Source organism: Sinohyriopsis cumingii, chromosome 12 (genome assembly GCF_028554795.1).
Source record: "Sinohyriopsis cumingii isolate HCF-2022 chromosome 12, ASM2855479v2, whole genome shotgun sequence".
In the NCBI taxonomy this organism is placed as follows: domain Eukaryota; kingdom Metazoa; phylum Mollusca; class Bivalvia; order Unionida; family Unionidae; genus Sinohyriopsis; species Sinohyriopsis cumingii.
This window is the reverse complement of record NC_142972.1, coordinates 118,065,240-118,091,959: the sequence shown is the minus strand read 5'-3', so window position 1 is coordinate 118,091,959 and position 26,720 is coordinate 118,065,240. Positions and strand designations below refer to the sequence as shown.

At 34.0% G+C, this 26,720-nt stretch overlaps 1 protein-coding gene across 3 annotated transcripts in view; it reads right to left on the bottom strand.

Annotated features, from left to right (window-relative positions):
* LOC149787326 (thymidine kinase 2, mitochondrial-like) overlaps positions 1–26,720 on the bottom strand; it is a 46,046-nt gene that overhangs the window by 17,324 nt on the left and 2,002 nt on the right. For all 3 annotated transcript variants that reach the window (XM_089977865.1, XM_089977866.1, XM_089977864.1), the window contains exons 3-7: positions 26,225–26,302; positions 23,467–23,520; positions 20,365–20,454; positions 11,033–11,106; positions 8,713–8,801 (exon numbers count right to left, since the gene is read on the bottom strand). In XM_089977865.1, the coding sequence (XP_089833991.1) occupies positions 8,713–8,801; positions 11,033–11,106; positions 20,365–20,454; positions 23,467–23,520; positions 26,225–26,302 (385 nt within the window). The remainder of the gene's footprint in view (positions 1–8,712; positions 8,802–11,032; positions 11,107–20,364; positions 20,455–23,466; positions 23,521–26,224; positions 26,303–26,720) is intronic.

Below are 26,720 nucleotides of genomic sequence, written 5' to 3'. Positions count from 1 at the left end.
TTCTCATGATGGACATCGTGGTGGTCCACTGGATGTCAGATTATTAGTAGTTATAATAAAATTCTCATGATGGACACTGTGGTGGTCAATTGGATGTCAGATTAATAGTAGTTACAAATAGTAGTTATAACTAGATTCTCATGATGGACACTGGTGGTGGTCAATTGGATGTCAGATTAATAGTAGTTATAACAAGATTCCTATGATGGACACCATGGTGGTCAATTGGATGTCAGATTAGTAGTAGTTATAACAAGATTCTCATGATGGACACCATGGTGGTCAATTGGATGTCAGATTAATAGTAGTTACAAATAGTAGTTATAACTAGATTCTCATGATGGACACTGGTGGTGGTCAATTGGATGTCAGATTAATAGTAGTTATAACAAGATTCCTATGATGGACACCATGGTGGTCAATTGGATGTCAGATTATTAGTAGTTATAACAAGATTCTCATGATGGACACCGTAATGGTCAATTGGATGTCAGATTAATAGTAGTTATAACAAGATTTCTCATGATGGACACCATGGTGGTCAATCGGATGTCAGAATTTTAGTAGTTATTACAAGATTCTCATGATGGACACCACAGTGGTCAATTGGTCAATCAAGATGACCCCTGTGGCAGCCATTATGGATGTCCACATAGAACTATTGTCATTTAAAACCATCTAAACAATGGGATAAATGTGTGTGTAAAGTTTTATGGAAATCCTCCAAAAAGTTTATGAAGGGTAACAATAACAAACTTGTCCTAACAGATAGATGACAGATCATCCACAAGCTCTTGTGGTCTGTGACCAGCAGAACTAAAGTAAAGTGAAAATATTCACTGCAATTTTCAGATATATATATGAAATGGGTTAAATGATACAAATCTATTTACACTTGTGTTATCATGTTTACAAGGCAGTACAGCTAAAAACTAAGGCCACAACCCTTCACCTTAAAATCAGAGTTTGCTTTGGTTTCATTTGGTTATAGCACAGCAACACAAGTGGAGGCAACTGGAATAAAGTGCCTTGTCCAAGTACACGCCACGGTAGCTGACCCTGGCTAGTCAGATAGTAGAATTTGAACCCACACCCTTTTGGTCTCAAGTCCAGCATGCTAACCATTACGCCACCATGGCTCCCAACATCAGAGTAATGACTATCGACGGAGCTGAAAATTTCATCTGTTTAGGACAAGAAGCCATAACAAAATGTTCAAAGCTGGCTACCATGATAAAATAATGTATTTCGAATTAGCACCATTTTCATTTAGGACCTCCGATGCATGATAAGAAGTCTTTTGGTAAAAACAGTTATGACAATTCATCTAGGAGAATCAGCAATAAAAAGATCAGACAGCTATGCTGGATGTCAGATTGGCACTTTTTTCATTTAGTTCAAAGTAAGACAGCATAAGTCTTTTAGTAAAAACTCACTGTAGATATGACCATCGATTCAGAAGTAGTAGTGATAAGATTTACAAGCAGGTCACCATGGATGCTATATTGAATGTTTGAGGGGCACCAGTTGTATTTACAACCAAACAACATAAGAAGTGTCACTGGCAATACTTTAACATTTTTCTTTTTACATTAGGTTTGCATTACATGATTAAAAGTAGTTATACTTGCACAAAAAGAACTGAAAAATTATCAAGTGTAAAGAAGAAATAATAATTACTCGAAATAGAAGAATACAATGCTGTTACTTCCCCACAGCTATAATTTTCCACCAATAGTGGACGCCAACCGGAAATGACATACATTAATCCTATAAGACAAAGTACGTGCTTCTTTTTGTTGAAAAATAAAACACTATAAATTATGGATAGGGAACATTTAGATGAAACTACTGAAAACTAATTTACTGTTCAGCTTTATCTCGATGTGCGCACATGATGCACTAGATTGTGTCACTCTCAAAATTGTTCCATTGTTTCAATTTATTTATTTATACATCTAGTGCTTGGAAAGTTAAGAAATTGTTATACAGCTGACATACATTTGCAGTGAAAATATTTTCAAGCCTCAGAACAACATCACTAACTATATGTACTGCTGCCATTATGATGGCAATGCATCTTCCACTTATGATTACATGCCTGACCTACTTAATTCAAAACTCAAGTTCAGACATCAGATAAAATCTCAAAAATATCTTTAAAAAAGGTAAAATTGTTACTCTTTCTAAAATATATGTGTTGAGTGCATATTTGGCTGACTAATAGACTCACCTTAAAATGTGCAATAAAATTACATCACGGCCAGATACACAATATTTGGTGTGTTTGCTTTACATAATAACTAATAATTCTATGCAAGACATTATCATGTGAACACATGGTATGGTGCACAAAAAAGACCTATTTGGATCTCCAGGTCTAATGTTTATTTCCAAAAGCTGCTTAGAGTTACCCCCCTGCTTAAGCATAGCTACTATATGGTTTTGTAACACATGATCCAACAGGGCTAAATTGTATGTGAAAAGAAATGACCATTTTTGTTATTCTGCCTTTTCTACATTTCAAAATATCACTGAAAGTGGGGTGTGTGTGTGTGACCAGCATGGAATCTATTTTTGTCCATCCAGCATATACATTGGACTCCTATCAAGCACCATTTTCAGGATAAAAATCACTCACTGGTATTGCCATTAACACTTTCCCAGCTCCTATAATCTGATATACTTCATAGTTTTAAAATGAACTACCATCATTACCATCATAAGCCAGTATTTGCCAACAAAAATTGTCATCTAAAGATTAATTATACTGGGATTCAGCCATTTTAAGTTTTCTAGGAAATCCATATTTTAAACACATATTTGTAAATTTGCCTTCTTTGATGCAAAGTTCAAACCATGACACAATGGTTTAGTCAGGGCCCATTGTGCCAATTAAGTTTAGAGAAGTGAAAGAGTGCTTTTGTTCATGATGTCATATGAAACAAGTGACATGCATGATATCCAATTAATTCCTGTGGATTACGATAATGGTGGAATTGCTAACATATGATGGAAAATCAAACCATACTTTAAAAAGTCACAAAGCAAATAAACGACTTGAAGGTAAAATTTTCCATCAAGCAAATTCCAAAAAATTCATTGACTTTAAATGACCCACATAAAATATCAATGACTTTCATGGCCTTTAATTGTGGTTCATTTCTCAATGACATTCAATGACCTTTAATGACTATGTGGACCCTGATCATACTAGGGCAGATCAGGATCTTTGTAGTTTGCAGTTTTACAGTACATGTGTTCAAAAGATTCTGTAATATACAGTCAAAGCACATATCTTGACCTTGGTTATCTTGAGAACCTGTGCATGTCAAGAGAGTTTTTGTCCGGTCACAAAAAAATCCTTCTTTATTATGCTAATTTTTCCCCACTTATCTCAACCACCGTTTTGTCGATAACCCCATTATGTCAGACTTAAGTTGCAGTTCAAAGTAACACGTGGACATGCTTAATTAGAAGAAATGTAACTCTGAATGTCCATCTCATAGAAATTTTGCAAGAAATGATCCAGTGTTTCCACTACTGCCTGTACCTTGTACCAGCAAGGATGAAAAAAGTTGGTACAAGACCAAATCTTATCGGTACAAATGTTAATCAACCAATCTCATCAATACACAGTTTATCACTTGCATGCAGTGGATAAATTTATGTTGTAAACCATACTTTAGTGTACAGAAACTGAATGAATGCATTTCTGATCTTTACAGGAGCTACATTCATAATGGACAGCATCATATATCAACACCATAACAATACAGTTTGTTCCACACAGCATAGTGAATTTGATCTTATATGTAACTCAGAAAATTAACAGTTCAACATCATTAAATGTAGCTAAAAATGCCTAATTTGTTTTACATAATACATTTAAAATAATTAGACACTTTTAGCTAAATTTAATGATGCTGACCTGAAAATTTATAGAGTTAAAGATAGGATAAAATTCATGATGCTTTGTGCAGCAACTATAATGCAATCCCTTTCCAATATCATCAAGGTCAGTCAAAAACTTACCATAATAAATACACAAATAACAACTTTGGTTCAGAGTGCACTTATAAAGTAAACAGTTAAAGGGTTTCCATGCTTGGTGTGAGTGTATGTCTTCAACCTCAGCATGACTAGATCAAGTGACTTACAATCATCTATAAATAGAAACCCGCAAAATTCCAAACCAAACTGGTCTCCCGAAAACAAATACGTGGATATTAATTTGTTCTGAACAAGAATGAATAAAAGCACCACTGGTATCTTTTAAAAATCCATAGTGCCCAGTATTTTTTTTAATGAAGTTGTCGATTGCAGTGCCAAGGAATGAAACAGAAAGTGACTGATTTGAGTAACATCTATGAAACAGAAAGAAGAGTGCTTTCATTTGTATTATTTTAATCAAATATCAAAGCTTTGCAATCCATCAAAGTGATATGCTGACTCTCCGTCTATTGCTATGTACTTGCCAATGATAACTGATCCAAGTCAAGAGGGATATGGGCCAAATAATAATAATAATTATTTATAGAGGGTGACTCATTAGTCAAGGTCTATTCTCCCTTGAGGCCCTCTTAATAAGAGTATAACAATGCACATTATATGAAGATAGCAATAATTACTGTTTATTTTAATATGTTTAGTATTAAAATACTAAATTCCATTATCTATTAGAAACACATACATGCTCATGATATCTCTTCTTAAATACTCTAATATTTACAACAGATTTTACATGTAGTGGAAGCTTGTTCCACAGAACTGTACCAGAGTATTTGAAGCTCTTTTTAAATTGATCTGTTCTTGGTTTTGGTGCTAGAGGGTTTCCATGTGATATTGATCTCAACTGGTATTGTGTTGAAAAAGGTCCGACTAAGTCCTGAAGATACTCTGGTGCAGTTCCATCAAGGCATTTATATAAAAGAACTGCCTTGTGAAAATCTATCCTGTCATGTATTGTGAATCATTTGAGTTCTGTAAACAATGCTTTTGAGGGAATGATCAATAAATGCATCTAAAAGCTCATTTCTGAAGTTTATAAATCCTGTCAAGTTCAGATTTAGCACAGTTTCCCCATACATTTAAACAATAATCCATTGTTGGAAGAATATATGACTTGTAGTATAGATTGTGAGTTTCCATAGGTAAATATTTCTTGATTCTGCTGAGTAGGGCAATTTCGGATGATAGTGTTTTAGTAAGCTTATCAATATGGTCATTTCATAATAAATTATTATCTACAGACACACCTACAAGCTTTTCATGTTTGACATTTTCAAACGGATGATTATTTATTGCAAGGTAACCGCTCCAGCTGCCTAGTGGTTAGAGCGTATGCCTTGGATGCAGGAGGTCATAGATTCAAACCCAGCCGAGTCATACCAAAGACTTACAAAAACGGTACTAACAGCTGGTGCAGCAATTTTAAGAATTCATGGACCAATACCATCCAATCCAAAGGATTTATTAATATTCACATTAAATAGCATATCAAAAACATCAGCTTCACTAACATTAGCTATTGAAAAATAATTATCATCAGGAATTTTAGCTCTTATAAATAACAGAAGAGCATCAAGTTCAATTGGGTTGTTTGTCTGGTTCTGAAGATGATGCTTCCACAATGTCTTGGTACTCTTACTTTCATCAATAGCCTGTTTATAGTAGTTCTCTTTTGTCTTAACTATCAGGTGCTTAGTTTTATTCCTCCACTTTCTATAGCTTTTCATGTAGAAATTATCTCTTAGGTGCCTAGCCTCAATGATCTCAGGAATAATCCACTTGGGTGTAATTTGGTTTTTAACCTTTTTGTTTTAATTGGGTCATGCTTGTCTAAGGCTGCATGGAACATCTGATACCATTTGTCTAAGGCAGTGTTGACATCAGAACTATATTGCAGACTGATTGGAAGGGTTTGCAAACTAAATCATTTAAGAACATTTCCTCATCAAACTGTCAATGCGTTGACCATTTTTAGATGATTTCAGAACACAGTTCTAGTTATACAGACTGGGTAGTTGTCACTCAGCACGTATACTGGCACATTAATTTCACTCATGTTTTCAGGTTTATTAATACAGACATGATCAATAATAGCAGCACTTTTATCTATTACTCTAGTTGGGGTGCTAATTGAGTAAAGTTGTAATTTTCAAGTTATTTATCCATGTTAATGGTGGAGTTTTCATGTAGTCACTGTTAAAATTACTTAATATGATAGTTTCTAAATCTTCCTTTATTATTGCTTTCGAATTTGCACCTCAAATCTATTAATCCAATCAGCTGTGGAACTAGGTGGCCTGTAAAATGAACATAATAGCATTGGCTTTGATTGGGCAAGGGATACTACAATCCAGATACTCTCAGATACTACAATTGTATGAATGGAATAAGTTGGCTTCATAAAGAATTTGATGTTGAGACAGCTAACTTTAAAGACTATAAACACATTTACAGTTTGTTAGTACATGAATACAGACAGCCTGACTTTCTTCTGGTAAAGAAGCAAATTTTATCTGTAAAAACCAGTATATACCAGTGTAACCTATTATGATCAACAACAGTGATCGATTTTCACACATGATATTGGTCAGTTACAATTTGCTACTAGTCACAAGTCAACACTAACAAAAGAAAATACTATAAAAAGGTATATTCCTACATGTACCATGTACTTTATACTTAAATTGGCCTAGATTTTGATCAGCGTGAGGCTATCAAAGGGATAAGGCTATTCACAGGGATATAAAAACAATTGTCAACCACCAACATTGTTACAGTAACTTAACAGTTATAAAAATTGTGTGACTTGTTACTTAATCTCATTTAAAAGACCTCCAATCTTTCTTTAAATGCAACCTGGCATGAAGGAATTATTATTTTTATTGTGCATTAGAAATGCCATTTGTTTTTAGAAACAAAACTCCTCACTTTTGGTACTTCAGATGCACAATCATTGTTATGCAGTAGATATGTCAACCAAACTATGATATCATGGGACCCGGTTATGTCCAATTTTTTTTACACCTCAGACATAATTGAGATAACCAAGTCTGACTGTACCACATCTAGAAAGGGCAATAACTCACACAAAATTGCAGGAACAGTAATTTAACATATGTACATCTTCTGTTGATGACAATCCAGTTTCATAACAATCCATGAGAAACTGCAGAACTGATGTTACTAAAGACATTGTATGACATAATGCATCAAGCTTAAACCAAAACATACAATAACTCAACAAAAAAAACTGCATCAGCAAAGTGACTTCTTGGCATACACATCTTTTGGTGATGACTTAAATGCCAACCCCTAGAAAGGTATAATCATAATTATTACTAATAATAAGTGGCAAATAAATGTCAACTGAGCATGAAAAAGCAATATCTGCATATTACATGCCATCATTAAAATAAACCATATAAAAAAGTAGATTTATTTTTTTTACTAACCTGGATCTGCAGATGGTTAAAATTCTTGTCACAAATGGACAAAATCCATGTGGACAAGCACAAAACATTTATATACAATACACACTCAAACTAATCACTGAGTTATCATAAAATCCACAAATTCTCCTACAAGAGGATGTCACTCTCATTTCTTCTTATAAATTTGTAAATTGCTACTGAATTATCCTTTTTCTGATCCAACATGTTTTAAGTTTAAAAAGATCCAGCCACCCTTAACAACTGTCACCTTAAATTTAATGTCTATCTGAACTGGCACAACATTTTTCTGCACAAAACCTATGTTCCAAAGGTTAGTGAAAGTGGACATACAGTTGTGACGTCTTGCTAAAAATGATGGAGATAATGTGGGATAGCTTACACCTCAAGTATGAAAAGTCTACTACATGCTTAATATATAAAACTGTTTATTGAAACCCAAACAGTGCATTCAGCTAAAAAGCAAAACAGGACAATAACAAAATTATATGGAAAAAGTGATTTATTTACATACAAATCAGATGGTGACCATAATACTGACCAAGTTTTCTGATAGTCCATTAAAAAATGTAAGACTCGCTTTGTTCACAAGATTTGTTTATACATGGCATTCAGCAACAAATTAAAAGGGCAATAACTCTTACAAACATTGTGATAACACTGCAACTTGTCATTATGTGCATCTTCAGGTGATAGTAATATTTACCAAGTTTCATGGCCTTCCCACACAAGCTATGGGGCTGGTTGTACTAATGAGATTGGTGCTGGAAGGAAGAATACAGGGTTATGAAATGTGTGGTGGGACATTTGCGTATACAAAGGATTGTAATTCCAACTAAATGGAGTTGCAAAGACAAACCTTTTAAAAGGTACTTGTTCTCATATAAGGAAGATCACCTACTGTTTTTGATGGTTATAAATGGTACAAATACCATATATAATCACTTATAAGTCAAATCAAACTGCAAACAACAATGATCCTGATCTGCTGTAGCATAATGCATCTACAGCTCAGGGTCCATGTTGTTGTTCTGATGAGAACTCCTAACAAACTTCACAGAACCAGATCTGCTGGTGCCATATGCAACAGCAAATCTGGGTCTGTGCAGATTGCACTTGAACTCGTCTTATAAGCGAGTACATAAGGTAGACTGATTGAAAAGGTGTCTTAATGAAAGAATTAGTACAGAATTACCACAAGTACGGATATGTTATTCATTTATTTAATATAGTTACCTGACCATATTCTTACCTATCAGATCTACTTTGATGTTCTCATTTTTCAATATCCAGTCAAACCATTCTGATATGACTGTGTAATCTAAATCAGCCATTATTTTGCTGAAAAATAAAAGATTAGCATTTGTTTTAATCAAAAAAGATTTCCCATTATTATCTACTTTATAAATAAATGGTGATTACTCTTTAAAATCTAATTCTGATTACAAGAAAGGAACATAAATGATAATTTAAAGCAAAAGGAATGGACTTGTCATAAAACAGAGAGTTCATCACATTAAGCACTGTTACACAGCAGAGAGATGTAGTCATGCTGACACAGTTTGAGTAGATAGGTTTAGAGCTGACCAATGTCCAAGCACAGATGTAAGACTGTTCTTGCCACAAAATTCATTAATACTGAAACCATAATATGACCACTGGACCATTAGCCTGTGGTCACAGTAACCATTTTTGTGTGATGTGGTGTATTAGCAACTGTTTGCTAATCCTTCATGTTCAGGTACTATATCTTTTGAACTTTACATGTTTTACCTTTATCTTTTTTTATATATCTAGCATATAATTTTAACACCATTACCCCTTAACTTCTGTCATTTACAACAGAATTTTTAAAGTGGATTTTTTAAAGGCTTTATCTTCTTACATTTTGTTTTCATAATTCTTTATATACTGAATGTACTTTTTTAGAACTTTACTTTCTATCCGCACCATATAACCAGAATTGTGCTGGTGTTCAGTTAAAACCCCAAAACTACTACTACTACTACATACTTTTCATTTACAAATATTATACAGACTTTATTAGCAACTGTCGATATTCATTTACATTAATTTTAAAAAACATTTGCTCTCCTCCACTCCTGAGTACAAATATGAACTAAAAATACTGCATGGAAAGCAATCAAATGAAAAATTATGTATAATTATGCTTTAAGGAATCAATTACATATCTTAATTACATAAAGAATCCACAAAGTACAATTATAACTTCACCACTTCTACATGAAAAAATAGTAAACAGTATATCACTCTTCAAGAGACATATATACATACAGAATGATATGGTCTAATATACTTTTTGAGGTACACCCAGTAAGCTCAAGGATGTAGAATAGGTCTGATGTCACATATCACTATATCTGAGTAACACCCAGTAAGCACAAGGATGTAAAATAGGTCCAATGTCACATGTCACTAGATCTGAGGTACACCCAGTAAGCTCAAGGATGTAGAATAGGTCTCATATCACATGTCACTAGATCTAAGGTACACCCAGTAAGCTCTAGGATGTAAAGTTGGCTGTTGTCACATGTCGCTATATCTGAGGTACACCTAGTAAGCCAGTAAGCTCCAGGATGCTGTCACATGTCATAAGAGCTGACTAGTCTAGCAGAAAGCCAGTGATTAATGTGCCTGACTCTAGAACAAATGGGTTGGTTTTGAATCCTACCACTGGACCAGCCCAGGTTGGTAACAGTGGTGTGCTCTTGGAATAGCACTTTATTTAAATTTCCTTGGGATTAAATAACTTACTTTTTGGGCTAGGCGAGGTTGTAGGTCAACACAAATTATCTTGGTAGTGACATTAGGACAATAAGACCACTTGTACACTTAGTTTTGTCAACACTTGAGTAAATTAGGGGTGGGCTGTGAACAGCTGCATTTCTACACTGACTATTTTGCTTGTCTGTTTATACATGTACAATGAGGTACTGGAAAACAACCAAATTTATTTACATTATCACCACTAGGATCCCCTTGATTTTCTAAGCTCTGGTGTACATTTAAGGAAAATATCTGTCATCATTATTTATTAAAATTTTTAATTTTCTATGAAAATATACCGATTTGATATTGTTGATATCCATGATGACAATAATGGGTATGAGATGTACAAGACAATGTTCCGTTTTAGTTTTCTTGCAGGCAAGACTCCAAGCTTGTCATTATCATTTTTGTTAAAACAGATCACATTATCTGATTTCTCTACATACTTTATTATTTCAAGTTACATGTGAATATTGGTCACATGGAAATATTTTTCATAAAGTTAGAGATCTGACCTTGTATTAATAAAATCTGAACTCATTTACAGAGAACTCTAATTTTATTGTTTTCTAGTGAAAACAAGGAACTTCAGTTTGAAACATTATGAAGTCCATGTATATTTCCCTATTGTAATAAAATTTGGTTTCAGTGACAAAAATTTAAATGGTCATCTAGATTTTTCATGGGTTTTTAATGTATACATCTTGTAAATTCACTCACCCCATTTGCGTCCCCTCCAATTAGGTAAAATCATTAAGGTATTTCTGATATTTAATACTTACTTTCTATGAAGATTTTCAACAAAGCAGTATTTAGCACTGAAGATAGACCTCTCTGCCAATTTAATTGGACGTTCCTGTTGAAGAAAATATCATAATGTAAAGACTATACTATACAGGTATGCAAGTGCCCTAATCAGTGATTAAAGACTATACTATACAGGTAAGCAAGTGCCCTAATTAGTGATTAAAGACTATACTATACAGGTATGCAAGTGCCCTAATCAGTGATTAAAGACTATACTATACAGGTAAGCAAGTGCCCTAATCAGTGATTAAAGACTATGCAGGTAAGCAAGTGCCCTAATCAGTGATTAAAGGGTAATGTACACCTCTCCCTCAATAACTCGCACACAAATGGGTCCAAAAACATAGAACGCGCTGTAAGCTAGGGCACGAGTTATTGGGGGACCTCGATAACATGAAATGATGCCATCCTCGCTGGACATCAAGAAAACCGCTGAGGGGGGAGAGGGCAAAATGTTCTGATTAATGGCTGAATACCCATTTTAAAATCACATTGGGAATAACTGTATATAAAGTGCTGTATCTATTGAAGTTTTTTGTTTTTATGTATAAAAAAAGACATTTATTTTCAAGATTCCCAACTGCTGTGACATTGTTAATATTATTCCAACTGGTTTCAACAATCCTTCATGTGTACATAAAACATTCTCTACTACATTTCTACTTTATGTTTTTTGTTGAGTAGTCTGGTTCACTGATCCATGTGTTCCTTGCTTTGCTTTCTGCTATTGTGGAATGCAAGACAAGGATCACAATAAGCAGTAAACAAGACCAATTACTGATTCAAATTAAAACAAGATTCCTTTTATTTAAAAAATAAGCCCCCCAAAAAACCTGGAACATACAGTTCGTGAAACAGCCTTCAACCATGAAACTCATTTTTTAAAACTGTTCTATTAGTACAAAATTGATGCTATGATTTCATTATAATTGTTTGTGAAACTTCTCAACCGTGAGGAAATCTCAGAGTGCCAATTCAAGAATTACAAGTTAACTACAAACTCTGAAACTAGCTTCTCATTAATAAAATGTACATGCGAACCAGAATTTTATTTTATCAAATATTCATTTTGCTTTGTTGTTTTTCTACCTTTTATCACATTTGTGAATGAGTATGCTAATTCAAGGTAGTTTAATTATATTACGTCCACAAAAGAATTATAAGTATTCGATTGATTACCTGAAATGAGCTGACAATACCAGGTCTACTAGCTCTTATGCACATTGGATTTAAATGAATTTTAACTTTTCATTTTTTCTGCCCCTTTAATTTGATACAAAAGGCATAATTAACGTGGTAATACAAGATGGTAAGCTTTTAATTCATTGCAACAATACAACAAATACTTGCACAATCAGTTATCCAAACAAGGTCGGCACTTAATTAGGTTCTCACAGAAATGCTCAGAGACATAGCTGTTAGGGTCGATTGATATATTTCATATTTGAACACAAAAGGGCACATTGTATTTGTAATCATCAGCCTTAAATGGAACTAAGAGATAGAACTAATACTCGAATTTCACTTGATATAAAACAAAACTCATTCTATATTTATTTATAAAATTGCTGCCTCAAGAAGGTGTTAGTGACATTTTCATTGATCAAAATTTTGTTGCATACTGTTATTTACATTGTACCAGGAATGTTGTTTGGAAAGAAATTTTAACAAAATACATGACTTCTTATTAAAAGTTGATAATTTCATAACACTGTTTCATATCAACTGTTTTCAACGATAGACCAAGCAATATATCAAGGTTTCAGTTACCAATTTTTATTGTGATTTTCTTCATTTTCAACAAATAGGGGTCAACTGTATGGTACTTTCTAGTTTTAAAAAAATGCAATCCATGACTGACCCTGTGTTTTAAGTGGGTTCACGAGTTATCAGGGCATGAGTTATCGAGGGAGTGGTGTATAGTTGCAAACACAGGAAAATGTTGATTATGCCGATTAATCATTAATTTTTATTTTCAATAAAATAACCAACTTTACATGTATTTATGTACTCTAGCAATTTTTAAATTAGAGTATTTACACTTTCATGGAAAAACTTATCACAGAGCAATGTATAAGCATAATACTGAAACAGGTATTATGACAGGAACATTCCAATTATGACATTTACATTCCAATTATCATCAGTATTTTAATAATTAACTGAATGATCAATTCAAATATCGTCAGTGAGATTCATCTAATATGCAACATCTCCCCTTTCAAGCATGTGGAGAAAAAATATTTTCCTATAAGGAGTTGCTAGTGTTATGGTAATGTACATGCTTTTAGATCACTGATCTATAAAATGCTCAATGATGCTCTATTCAAATTCTGGAGTTTCACCCAACGGGGTTTTCTGTTTCTTTACACTACAGACAGGGCCCTGTATTCAAAGAACTCATCAACCTGAGTGCACACTCAACTCAGAATTTGATGGCTTCAAATATAAAAACTAACTGAATACAGATTTCAGTGTAATAATACATGTAGATACATATGTATGTTAAATATACATCAGTTCTTTCTTAATGCCAAGCCATTATGTCCACAGTATATTATTTTGGCCACCAGGATATATTTTGTTCAATCCAACTGGTAGGGGGCTCCATATTACTACCTTGATGAAAAGGGGCCCAGGGTGGCAGAGAGGTCTAAAGCACATAACTTTACAGATCATGCCATCTCTCATGTCATGTGGGATTTAGTCTCCGGCTGGGCTAACATGTTTATGTAAGAATGCTTGCCATTAGCTTCCCATAGGTCAGTGGCTCTTATCGGGTCTTTCCAGGGTTCTTCCTCCACCATTTATACTGGCCGCCATGTATAGCATATTGAGTACTAATAAATGGAATTAAACTCACAACAACCTATACACAGCCCATAAAACAGCTATAAGAAGGCAAAGGGATATTATTAATTTGATCCATGTTAGGATTATGAAAACTTCTTTCTCTCGTATAAAGGAGTACATCACAAATTTACTGGTCTTAGTTGGGAAAGAAACTCTTGCCAACGAGAATTATTGAATACCTTTAATAACCATGTTGAAGCATTTTCATATCATTTATAAGCTTTACCAAAGCACACAATGCCACATATTATATGTTTTTCATTACATCTCTATATAATGAAGGTCAAATTATCACATCATGAGAGCAACACAACAATGTCATTTTCTGATCATCAAAAGGAAAGGTTATCACAGCATAAGTGCAACACAACAAGGTTAATTCCACACCATCAAAAGGTAAAGTTAATGCATCATAAAAATAACACAAGATTAATACCTCATCAAGTCAAGTAATCACATCATAAAAATAACATTTATGATGACAAGGTTAATTCCTCATCATCAGAAAGTCGAGCTATCACAACATAAGAGTTAACACAAGGTTAATTCCACATCACCAAAAGGTTTAGTCATCATTTATTATTATTACATCATAAAAGTAACACAACAAGGTTAATTTCTCAGCATCAAATGGTCAAGTTATCACATCATAAGAGTAACACAACAAGGTTAATTTCTCATCATCAAAAGGTCAAGTTATCACATCATAAGAGTAACACAACAAGGTTAATTTCTCAGCATCAAATGGTCAAGTTATCACATCATAAGAGTAACACAACAAGGTTAATTTCTCAGCATCAAATGGTCAAGTTATCACATCATAAGAGTAACACAACAAGGTTAATTTCTCATCATCAAAAGGTCAAGTTATCACATCATAAGAGTAACACAACAAGGTTAATTTCTCATCATCAAATGGTCAAGTTATCACATCATAAGAGTAACACAACAAGGTTAATTTCTCATCATCAAAAGGTCAAGTTATCACATCATAAGAGTAACACAACAAGGTTAATTTCTCATCATCAAAAGGTCAAGTTATCACATCATAAGAGTAACACAACAAGGTTAATTTCTCATCATCAAAACCCTATAATACTGGACTGGAAGTCTGTTATAATCAGGGTTACAATTGAGAAGTGATAATTGATTACTAAATGCCAAATCCAAAACCTTTCAGAAAACTGTAAGAAAAGTAGATCTTTGCAAAAGTCTATATACAACGACATATGACTTATATTAACATGGTACAGTTTACATCTCTGGATAGCTGAATTACCTGAAATAATTCCATAAATAATGAGGATTTAAATGTTAGACAAATACATGAAAAAATACAACAACCCTATGTTGTATTTATGTTAAAGAATAATAATCAATTCAACATCCAGATATATTATCAATAAGTATAACATGATGTAAACAATTTGGAATAAACTATAATTTTACTATCAATAGAAGTGAATCATGAAGCATAATAAAAATAGTTACAGTAATGTTCAGCCTTAGATCAAACTTTGCATGGCTGAACACTTTATACTATCACTGAACAAGAGAAATATGAATGGCACGTTTCATAGTCCCCTATATAGATAAATGATCTTTTGGAAGAAGAAAAAAAAAACTTGACATTTGACCTTTTGACCCCCAAGTCAAAAAATGCTTCTTCCCCATCCACAAAGATTGATGTAGAACTAATGTTCCTCAGAAGAACCAAATTTTATTGTTTCATTTGTAGTGACTTTTGACCTCTGATCCCAAAATCAATAGGCATCTTCCTTATCACAAGTGCAAGCCAACCACAAAGTTTGGTTCAGGTATCTGATGTAAAAGTAAAATCACTGCACAGAAACTATTTTTATTCCTTCAGTCTGTAATTAAAGTACAAATGCTCAAACTTCTCAAGTCACATGACCTGCATCACACACATGCTGACCAATCACAAATTTGAGCTGTCTACACTTATAGGCATGGCAATACGGACTTTGTTAACGATGGAAATTGAGTCAATCTACTACCGTTATTGTTGTTCTGTATGTTTATGATGCAGAATGCATGTAGGTAAATATACATTTATGTTCGATTAAACCCATATCAGAAATTCTTTACACTTTATCTCCTACACATAGTTGGCAAACTGTATCATCCATTGGCTACTAAACTTGACTCAGGTAATCATTTATTAAATCAGTATTATTGACTGTTAATACCTTGAAAACAAACTTGATGCACTTGAAACTATGTAGCAAATATCACTTATCCATTAGGGCAATGCAAATCTTAGACAAAAGATTTGATCTGTAGAAATGTGTTTTGATCACACTAGGAGACTATTCTGAATACTTCCAAATATGCAAGCTAACATTTAGAGGCATTGGGGGATTTTTCCACCATTGTGAAAACGGCTTGTGGGGGGAGGTATCATTTAATTGGAACATTTCTGCTTAACAAGTTTTCAAAAAAAAAGACTCTTGAACAAAAAATAATTAAACAGCCAAGGGTCTATTTGATCTAGTTACCTTTGAGTCAGCCATTATGACTAAAGAAGACCAAAAAGTGAAGTTCACATTGACTTGCATTGATTTCACAAATCACCCGTACCTTTGTTTCAATACAATGCGTGACTGTCTACATCTCCAAGGCAGCATCTCTGAGAATGGAAAGAAGCTCCACAGAAAATGCCATCAATATGGACAGTGTGTGACAATTTCACTACAGCCTCCAGCAAACACTGGAGACAATGATTACTTCTTCAAGATACAGAAAACTAGCATGCTAAGTAATTGTCATGAGCATTCAGGTCTTAAGTTTCAAGGTTTAACCAGAAGGTAAGCCCTGACCCCAGCCAATATCCCCACTGACTACTGAGTCCACAGGAAAACTTCTGTATTAGCTCCTGAACCATTCAGAGTGCAGGTGCAACAGAAGGTCTGGACAAGATGCTGCTGAGATCCTCTCCAGACATAAGAGAATATTTATTAATGTCCTCAGTGTTGCTCGGCTCAGAACACAAGTAGAGGGAAATGAGGTGGTAAACCTTGTAAATCTCTTCAATGGCCACTCTGAGGCTGAACTCTGTATGCTCTATGATAGAGATGGTGTAAGGCAGTAGATCATTGTCATTCCCCCACTCACTGTGAGGTTGCCAAATCAAGCAATGCTTTCATGTCTGCATATAATACAGATTATGTCTCTTGGCGTGGTAAGGTACCTATCTACTTCATATGCCATGAATAGTGGCAAGGCCACTGAAATGGCAGCCAAGCAAGCAAAACAAAACTTGTCAAAACAGTATGAACAGCTGGAAAGGAAGCAGTGATGTGTCCTGGATAGGCTGATGGATGGTCAGCTTAGTGGCAGGCTGGACAGGATTTATTTTATGGATCCCTATATGATACAGGATACAATGGAATAGCTGGTCAATATATGTCATGGTTAGCCAGTGCAATGGACCACTGGTCATGAGTAAAACATTATGGCCAATCAGGCAGTTGGACTGGCTGGTCAAACAGACAAGACAGAGTATAGCATGAAAGAAATGAAATATGGATTGAAGCTGATGAAAATGTAATTCACTTTATTTAAGACAAGTACCTATTACCTCATTAAACCCAGTGCCACCGCTAGGCTTGATGAGGTTGTACCCTACTTTCAAGATATCTGTGTGTGTGTGTGTGTATGTGTGATTAGGATTTTTAACGTAGCTTTAACAATTTTTCAGTCATATCGCTATTATGTCTGCAGTGTGGCAGTTTATAGTGTGTCCAGCACTGGGGCATCATGCCGCAGACATGTAGCATGATGTCCCACCCAGTCACATTATCCTGACACCAAGCCGACCAGTCCTAACACTAACCTCTTAATGCTGAGCACCAATTGAGGCAGCTGTTAGTACCATTTTTGTATGTCTTTGGCATGACTCGGCCGGGGATTGAACCCACAACCTCCCGCTTCCGAGAAGCTCTAACCACTAGGCCACCGAAGCGGTACTTCAAGATCTGTAGGATCAAGGTCATTTAAAATACACCAATGTGTGTGGCATTACAGAGAAGTAGACTGCTGTAGCTCTACAATGATACAAATAATCTCTACTTTCAACTTACATTACAAAATACAGAGGGAAACATGTAATTTCTGATACCCAATTTTAATACACCAAAAATGGACTGATTGTCAACTGGATTTTGTCTTGATTTTCAACCTTTTGGCCTGAGATCTAAGGCAGACCAGTCTGAACTGCACATGGACAGGCAAAACCTATGCAAAAGAAGGTCAAATTCTGAGGTCTGGGGTAAAAAGTGGCCAGGACATGAAAATGTCAGATCCAATAAGCAAAGAAAAAAAGAAGGGGTAACTCTATTTCTTACCCTTCTGCAGATGTGCAAGCAAAATAGCCAATAAAAATGAAGTTTCTAATACAACCATGCATCTGGCTAAATGAAAATCTCTTGGAAGCATATGTATTTGGATGTATTCAGAATTAACCTCCAAAATGTGTTTCCTAACTCCATTTCAGGCTCCAGGGCTGAATGAGTTATAAAGGTCAAAAATATAACAAGAAATTTAATTTGTTTTTCAGTTAAGTGTGGGGATCCTATTAAATTATCTAAAAATTGGAAAGCATATCAAAACTATCACCACCACAGTAATTTTATCATGAGTGCTAGATCACATCTTGAAGACAGTACTAGAAAACCTAGATCATAACTTGACACTTAATGTCTCATCATAATCCAGATTATTTTATGCTGACAATTAAATGTAACCTAGCAATCAAGACTGAATCACAATGATAATGATATTTGTAACAATATAGGTGTAATGCAATGATAACATCATTATACCAGTGATCTGCTCCGTTTCATCACACTTTCCTGGAGAGAAAAATAAGAAAATGAATCCAAAATTGCATTTGTGTCAACAAATTCTGACCCATGGGTATGATTTTCCCCATTGTAAACCAGTGTATATGGTGCATTGTTATTGCTCCTTATCATTGCTGATCATCTGGATTAATCCTAATGATCTCCTCTTGATGAGTCTATAATTCAGACAAAAATCTTTCAATTAAGTGTGACTACATATGCCATAAAATTTACTTTATTTCTTTGATGTTAACTCTTTCAATAAAGTGTGACTAATTTGGAGAAAATATTCTACATATGCCATAAAATATACTTTCATGCCTGAAGGAATAATTCCTAATGTTGACATTTTTAATATATATTTAAAAAAAATGCCAGGGTCTGACTGTTGAGATCATAATTCAATCATTGATGTAAGACCATTTACCCCAAAAGTCAACAAATATAACATTTTATCATTTACCCCACATGGTCAATTGATGTAAGATGTGTTACCATTTACCAAAAAAAGTCAATTAATGTAAGACATGTTACCATATACCACAAAAGTTGCATCGATGTAAACCCCCAAAGATATTTTATGTGAATGTCTTACCATTTACAACAAAGATCAACTGATGTGAGATGAGTTACCATTGACAACAAAGATCAAATGATGTGAGATGAGTTACCAATTACAACAAAGATCAACTGATGTGAGATGAGTTACCATTTACAACAAAGATCAACTGATGTGAGATGAGTTACCATTTACCCCAAAGGTCAACATGTTGAGCAAGAATGACAAATAATGACTTGTTTAAACTTTATAATAATTCATCTCCAATCTGGGCAGAATCCATTAAGTATAATAAGGAAATATAAGCAAATTAAAAATCCATGATTGTGACACTGATCTGAGGTCAAAGTGTTGAGCAAGCATGTTGCAGAATGAGTTGTCTTAGCTTCATTCCAAGTATTAACAAAATCCTTCAGTGAGTTATGAAATAGAAACAAGTGAAAAATCATTATACAAAACCTCAATACAAATTTTATATAAATGCGACCTTGATGCAAAGTCAAAAAAACCAGCAAGCATGCCGCAGAATGAGTTGTCTTAGCTTCATATGATTCCAAGTATGACTAAATTGATCAATAAATTATCAAATAAAAGCAAATTGAAAAGAGTAGTCTAAAATGACTGTGACCATGACCCTAAGGCCAAAGGGAAAAGCAAGCATATCACAGAATGAATTGTCTTAGCTTCATAATGATTTATGCCAAATAAAATGACACTGTATCAAGGGGTTTAGGACATTCATACTAATGAAATAATGTTAACAACAGCATCAGGGTTATTCCATTCAAACATACATAGTACCCAGGGAAGGCGCTTTCTAAAAAATATGTTCCAGGGTCTCAGAGAGTTCATCTGAAAACAATACAAAATTGCATCTACGGGTGACTGCTCTACACTAAAAGTGCCTTCCCTGGGTCCAATTAAATGTTACTGGAGCAGCCCTCATTCAGCAGAATAGTGACTACAATGTCTCACATTCCACTAACATTGGCTTGAGAAAAAAACAATGGATCAATTTAATTGTTTCTACCTGCTTCTTCAAATGCATCTCCAGCAAAGTAAGTTGAACATATGTCTGGAATGGCATAGCCCATCTTTTTGGATCCTCATACAGCTTTTCCTTCAAATAATAATAATAATAATAATAATAATAATAATAATAATAATAATAACTGCTAATAATAATGAATGCATCATGAAAGGGCCCACTCTATACAAATTGCTTCAAAGGGCCTAAGACATGGAAAATGGGCAATCAGTGGGTATCATTTTTTTTCAAATGAAGACATGAAACACTTGAAATCAAACTCATTCAATATAAAGAAACACAATAAGTCTTGCTGAAATGCTGAAGAACATTCACCCCTACAATTCCTGTTCAAAACTGTATCCCTTAAAATTGTGATTTTCTGGAATTTCATCACCATAATTTAAAATGCTGAATTTTCACTATAAAACTGATACTAGTTCCACAACGTCCATATTAGTTGGCATATGTGTATAGGGAATCTGCATCTCAATACCTGGCCCTAGGAATAACAATAAGAAGAATACAGCTGCAATAACCAATGTTTTAATACAGATTACTGCATTCAGAGGCATGGTTTTAAACACAACCCATGCAGGCAGCTGACAATTATTCCTTGACACACAATGTTTCTTTTGTTATCAAGTCAATTTAGCCACTGTCTCATACAACCACTTCCAAATCTCAATCTGGCACAACTTTTAGTAATCATGTCTACAACATGATTGATCAGAAATCCTTATCTCTTCCAACATGCACCTATTGCCAGAAGAAAGGGCACATTATTTCTGATTGATAAAATATGCCATTTGGGATGAAAGGTTTGTCTTGTACTTTCCAATGTTTAATGAATATGATTACATCTGGTATAGATAATACATCTGGTCTAGATAAATGTGATCCTTACAACAAGGACATCATCATTTACAATATCTGGAAAGATCACTTGGAAATCATTTGGAAATTCTTTGATAGACTCAATGATGCATATCTGACAATTAATTTAGGCTTAAGTGAGTTTTGCCATGCTAGTGTTACATTTCTAGACATATCTTGGGACAAAGTCAATTTAAACAAATTGAAATTAAGGTTAAGGATATTTCTGAATCCTTGTGCCTATCAGTAAAAAGCAGCTGATGTGATTCTTGGGTATGGCTGGATATTATGGTAAAGTTTGCTAAAAAATTTCCGACCACTCCGGTGGCCTAGTGGTTAGAGCATCCGCCTCAGATGCGGGAGGTCATGGGTTCAATCCCCGGCCGAGTCACACCAAAGACTTACAAAAATGGTACTAACAGCTGCCTCGCTTGTCGCTCAGCATTAAGAGGTTAGTGTTAGGACTGGTTGGCTCGGTGTCAGGATAATGTGACTGGGTGGGACATCATGCCACATGTCTGCGGCATGATGCCCCAGTGCTAGACATCACTAAAAACTGCCACACTGCAGACATCGTAACAATATGACTGAAAAATTGTTAAAGCTACGTTAAAAATCCAAATCACACACACACACGCTAAAACATTTCCATAACTGCTGAACATCTGACAAATTTATTGAGCAAGAAAACCAAGTTTCATTGGTCTGAGGGCTTTTGATAAGTTAAAGGCCATTCTTAAGAGTGCACCAGTTCTTTGAGCTCCAAATTTCAGTCGATCATTTAAAATGTCTGTTGATGCAAGTGATGTAGGGGTTGGTGGAGTACTGAATCAAGATGATAAAAATGGTGTGAATCATTCTGTGTGCTATTTTTCTAAAACATTAAACAAAAAACAGAAATTATTCCACAGGCAAGAAGGAATGGTTGGCTTTGATATTGGCTTTGAAACACTCTGAAGTATTGTGTTCAGTGATCACATCCCCCTTAATTTCATTGGCAAGATGAAAAAAATCAGAGATTATTAATGTGGAGTTTGTTGTGTAGGAATACAAAATTGACATCAGGCACATCAAAGGAAAGATAATCTAACTGCAGATGTATTTTCACATATACAGAAGTAGTATGCAGAAGACTTCATCTTATGTAATTTTATCATGTGTACATTGTATAAATCTCTTTTTCTTTATGACAGGAGTATTATGTGTTTAATTTGTATTGCCTGTTGGCATTTTTCAATGATTAGATGTTATGTATATCAGTATTCTGTACCTGACCTTAGTCCAAAATCAAGTTAATTGTGTACCTGACTAGTGATACTTGTTTTGTTAACTACATAATACACAGCTAATATTGCTATACGATAATACAGTAAATATTCAGATCATAATTAATGGAGGTACACATGATTATTTGAATCTGAGTATAGGACATCAGTTTTCCAATTGGAAATTCCAATACCTCTTCATAACATGGAATGTTTTAGACATAAAGCTGACCTAAATCCTGGCTCTATTATTCTGTCTTATCTTTCTATATCAATGTTTTTCCTGAAAAAAATTACTCATTATTGCGTTAACAAATAAAACATAATCTGTCTTATTACTGTGTTCAGTTTTTGATCTAGGTGGATTTATTTATCCAAATTATTATTCTCTTGAATTACAAAGTGCTCAATAACATTCTTGGACTAAAACATTAATGTGGAATTATAATGAATTCAAACAAGGACATTTTGGATTAATTATTGTGATAAATCAAAAGACTGTTAGCACATCATATTTCAGGCCACTGGCACATTAACATGTTCAACACTACAGGCACATAAACACATTCAATATTTAAATTTATTTAGAATACCACTGGAATTCAATTAGAACTTCATACATTCAGACTTGTGATAAAACTTTTATGACTATCTGGGATTAAACTCACAATACTATAAGTTCTTTTTAAATTTTCACTTTCTATTCTAGGGAAAGAAATAATTTGTTGAATTTTACAAAACTTGTTGGTTTTCGCTCTTTTCTGTTAATAAGTTTAAGACCACAGAGTCATTGTAAAAAAACAGAATAAATTGGATATGTTCAATGATCCCATTAATGTATTTCTTTACAGCTATGAATAGAAAAACCTGATTATACATTCCCGACCAATTTAATTACACACTGTATTATCCTCCGATTATAGCATGAATGATCAGTTTTCTTTTTTAACAAAAATATATTTACCAGAGCATTATGTCCACATAAATTTTGCCACTTTTTGATTGGTTCTTCATGGATCTGAAATATGTAAAATGGACAGCACAGTAAATAACTGATGTAAGTATCAAACTCTGTAACATAAATGCAAACATACTCTGAATTTTTATCTAAAACATTTACTCAAAACTTCAGAAAATATTTGTTTAATAGACATTACAATATGGTTTTATACAACTGCTGTGATTAATTTTGTTGACAATACCTGTTTGTTTTTTTCTCTCACTGTCACTCTCTCCTGCACACCCCTTCATCAGCACCACATACGATATTACATGTACAGCGTTCATAAGATGAGCTAATTATGTTGTTTTATCTTCTTTTTTTAAATCAATAATTCCTGTGTTTCAAAACAAACTGTACAATTCTTCATTTTCTTCCTAATAAAATGATCATAATAAGAACAAGTCCAAATTCTTTTTGGATGTATGAAGATAATTCATGCATTCAGGAATAAAAATGGTGGTCAGTTTTGGGAGCAACAATAATTACTGTGGTTGTCCCAGTGGATGCTAAATCACAAGCATATCATAGCAAATGCAGTCTAATGTTGATGTTATCTGTCAGAACTATTACTTTTTTTTCACATACTATAAGGAATGTGCTGCATTCCTACCAAGTCTAGCTTTTCCAAATTAATTTTCAGAAAGAATGAATCATTCATGTTATTTGCACATATGTTATTAATTTTTAAAAAAAGAATATAGTCATAATTATAATGGAAGAATTCTTGTACTGGATTATTTACTACCAACTTATAAAATGCATATCAACTCATTACTGTGGACTGAGCAATTTATTAACATATGGTTTCATGGATACAACAAACTATTCTGATAAATGGTCCATAAAGCAGTTCTATAACTTAAACCAATCTTTCACTGCATTTAGACATCCCAGATCTTTGAAGAACCTTGTTCAGTTTCCTAAATCTGTAGTCAAATAAAAACTCAAGTGGTTCCTAACTAGTACCAGTGCTTAAAGCAAACACTGAGGCAGGTAAAGCGGAAGAGTGATGTGAGGGAGACAACTCCTCATGATGTAAAGATGTGATCATGTTGAAATATTATTTGGGTTATTCTGAATATTTATGGACAGTACTACTTCATTTCACCTGTGTTGGGTGGATGGGGCAAAAGGACAAAGATAGAAAATAGTTTACTCAGGAGACATCTGAACAAAATTCAAACAAGATACAAGATACAACAAATCAGAAAGAAACGAAAACTGGCATGAGACAGTTTGCCTGAAACCAATGCTTTCATCAGAGTTAAAGCATAAATACTAGGGTTTTCCAACTATAATTACAGGGTCAAGATTCTTTATTTGGAAACAAATCCCACTGGCCTATAATACACTTATACACACAAAGAAAAAATACATCAACTGACACACACACACACACACACACACATACATACATACATACATGTATATATATATATATATATATATATATATATATATATATATATATATATATATATATATTGCATTAATACTACCTTCTGTATGTATTTTTTTTCTATGCAGTAAATGGTAGATAAATAATGCAACTCTATGAACAACAAAAAGATCTGGTGTCGACATAAAGCCATAAATTTCTTCAAGCAATGGGTTGATATACTCTTTTCAAATACTTTTCTCTTTGATCTTGATAAGTTTTACAACTGAAAAATGCATGTCATTCACCTTCTACGAGTGATATTATTCTGAAATTAGAGGGGCCCAGGGTGTTGGACTGTCAAATGTTTTGAGCACTAGTTGGGAAAACCATCATAACCTTTGAGTGCATTAACAAAATTTGAGTGCATTAACAGAATTTGTACTGTTGTAGTTTGTATTCTCCAGAATAATTCAATTTACATCTGTACAACCACTAGTTAATATCCTCTAAAAGAAGTTTGCTATACCCTAAATATACAACATACAAATGGTTATATAAGAGTACTGGACCATCTTCTTAATCTTCTCAATGCTCAAATAATTGTATTTTGGACATGTGGCTTTTAAACAAATCATTTGCCAACGTAAAATCTAACTGAACAACAAGGGCATATTTTTAACAAATTATTCTGACACATTTATCTCCAAATATTAAATGGTCAGTTCCTTATACTTGTGATATTGTTCATGAGACCAAACCCTCTTTCACATTCAGTTATAGAGGGGCTCCATGGAGACCTCCAATAGTTTCACAATTTCTGCATGTCCGGTGTGGAATTCTGAATAATTGTGGCATTTATCTCTGCTCATGCTATCTCTGACTGTATGCATTCAACTCCCTTTTTCAGGTGGATGTCCAGTCTCTGCATTTCAACAGTATGAGTAATGTTCCCCTTGGTAGTTTACAATGTTGAATACAATACTGCAGATGATGTTCAAGAGACATAAGGATCTACAAAAAGATTTGTTGCGGCCATAATTAGGTGCAGGGACTTACAAAAGGGGCTCAGGAGCTAAGTGCTTATTAACTTACAAGTCTTGAAAATGCTGAATGTCATCAATGGGCTCAAAGTTTCTTTCAGGCAAATTAAATAACTCGTTTTTGTGGATAGGCCCAATGGGCAACTCATTTGGACTCCAGAAAAGGCCAAATCTAGACTTGAGGTACCCACCAATGGCATCCGACTATCCAACTTATGTTTAGCTCTGCTTGAATACATAATCTAATACTGAATAATCTCCATACAACCCCATCTCCACACCCCAAAATATGTATTACCTCCACTAAACTTGTAAACTTCTTAAAATATTCAAGAAAGTTTGTTTTTCCACTTGCAATATTACCCTCCACACAAACCTGAAAGGAAAAAAGTTGCAAACAAATACTCTCAAAAGAACCACAAAAGAACACACACACATTCTGCAAATGTTGATTTGATCTCAATCTGTTTTTCAAATTCTTAAAATATAAAAAAACAAGTTATCTGTATCATGAGTTTCAAAGGAAGCAAAATTAAACTGTTTTTAAGGATATTTTAAATTTTCAACACTGGCTTTTTCTGGAGCTAATTCTTCTCTATATGAAATAGGTAATATCAGGTAAGAATGGATATATAGGATTTAATGGCACATCAGCACCGTCCTGGCTAAATATTGTCCAGTAAGTTAAGGTTACCCGCAAAAGACACATAAAATATAGATAAAAGCAAAAATAAATAAAATCCTAAAAACACAAAATGAATTATTTTACAATAAAAAAAAACTCTTATAGAAAG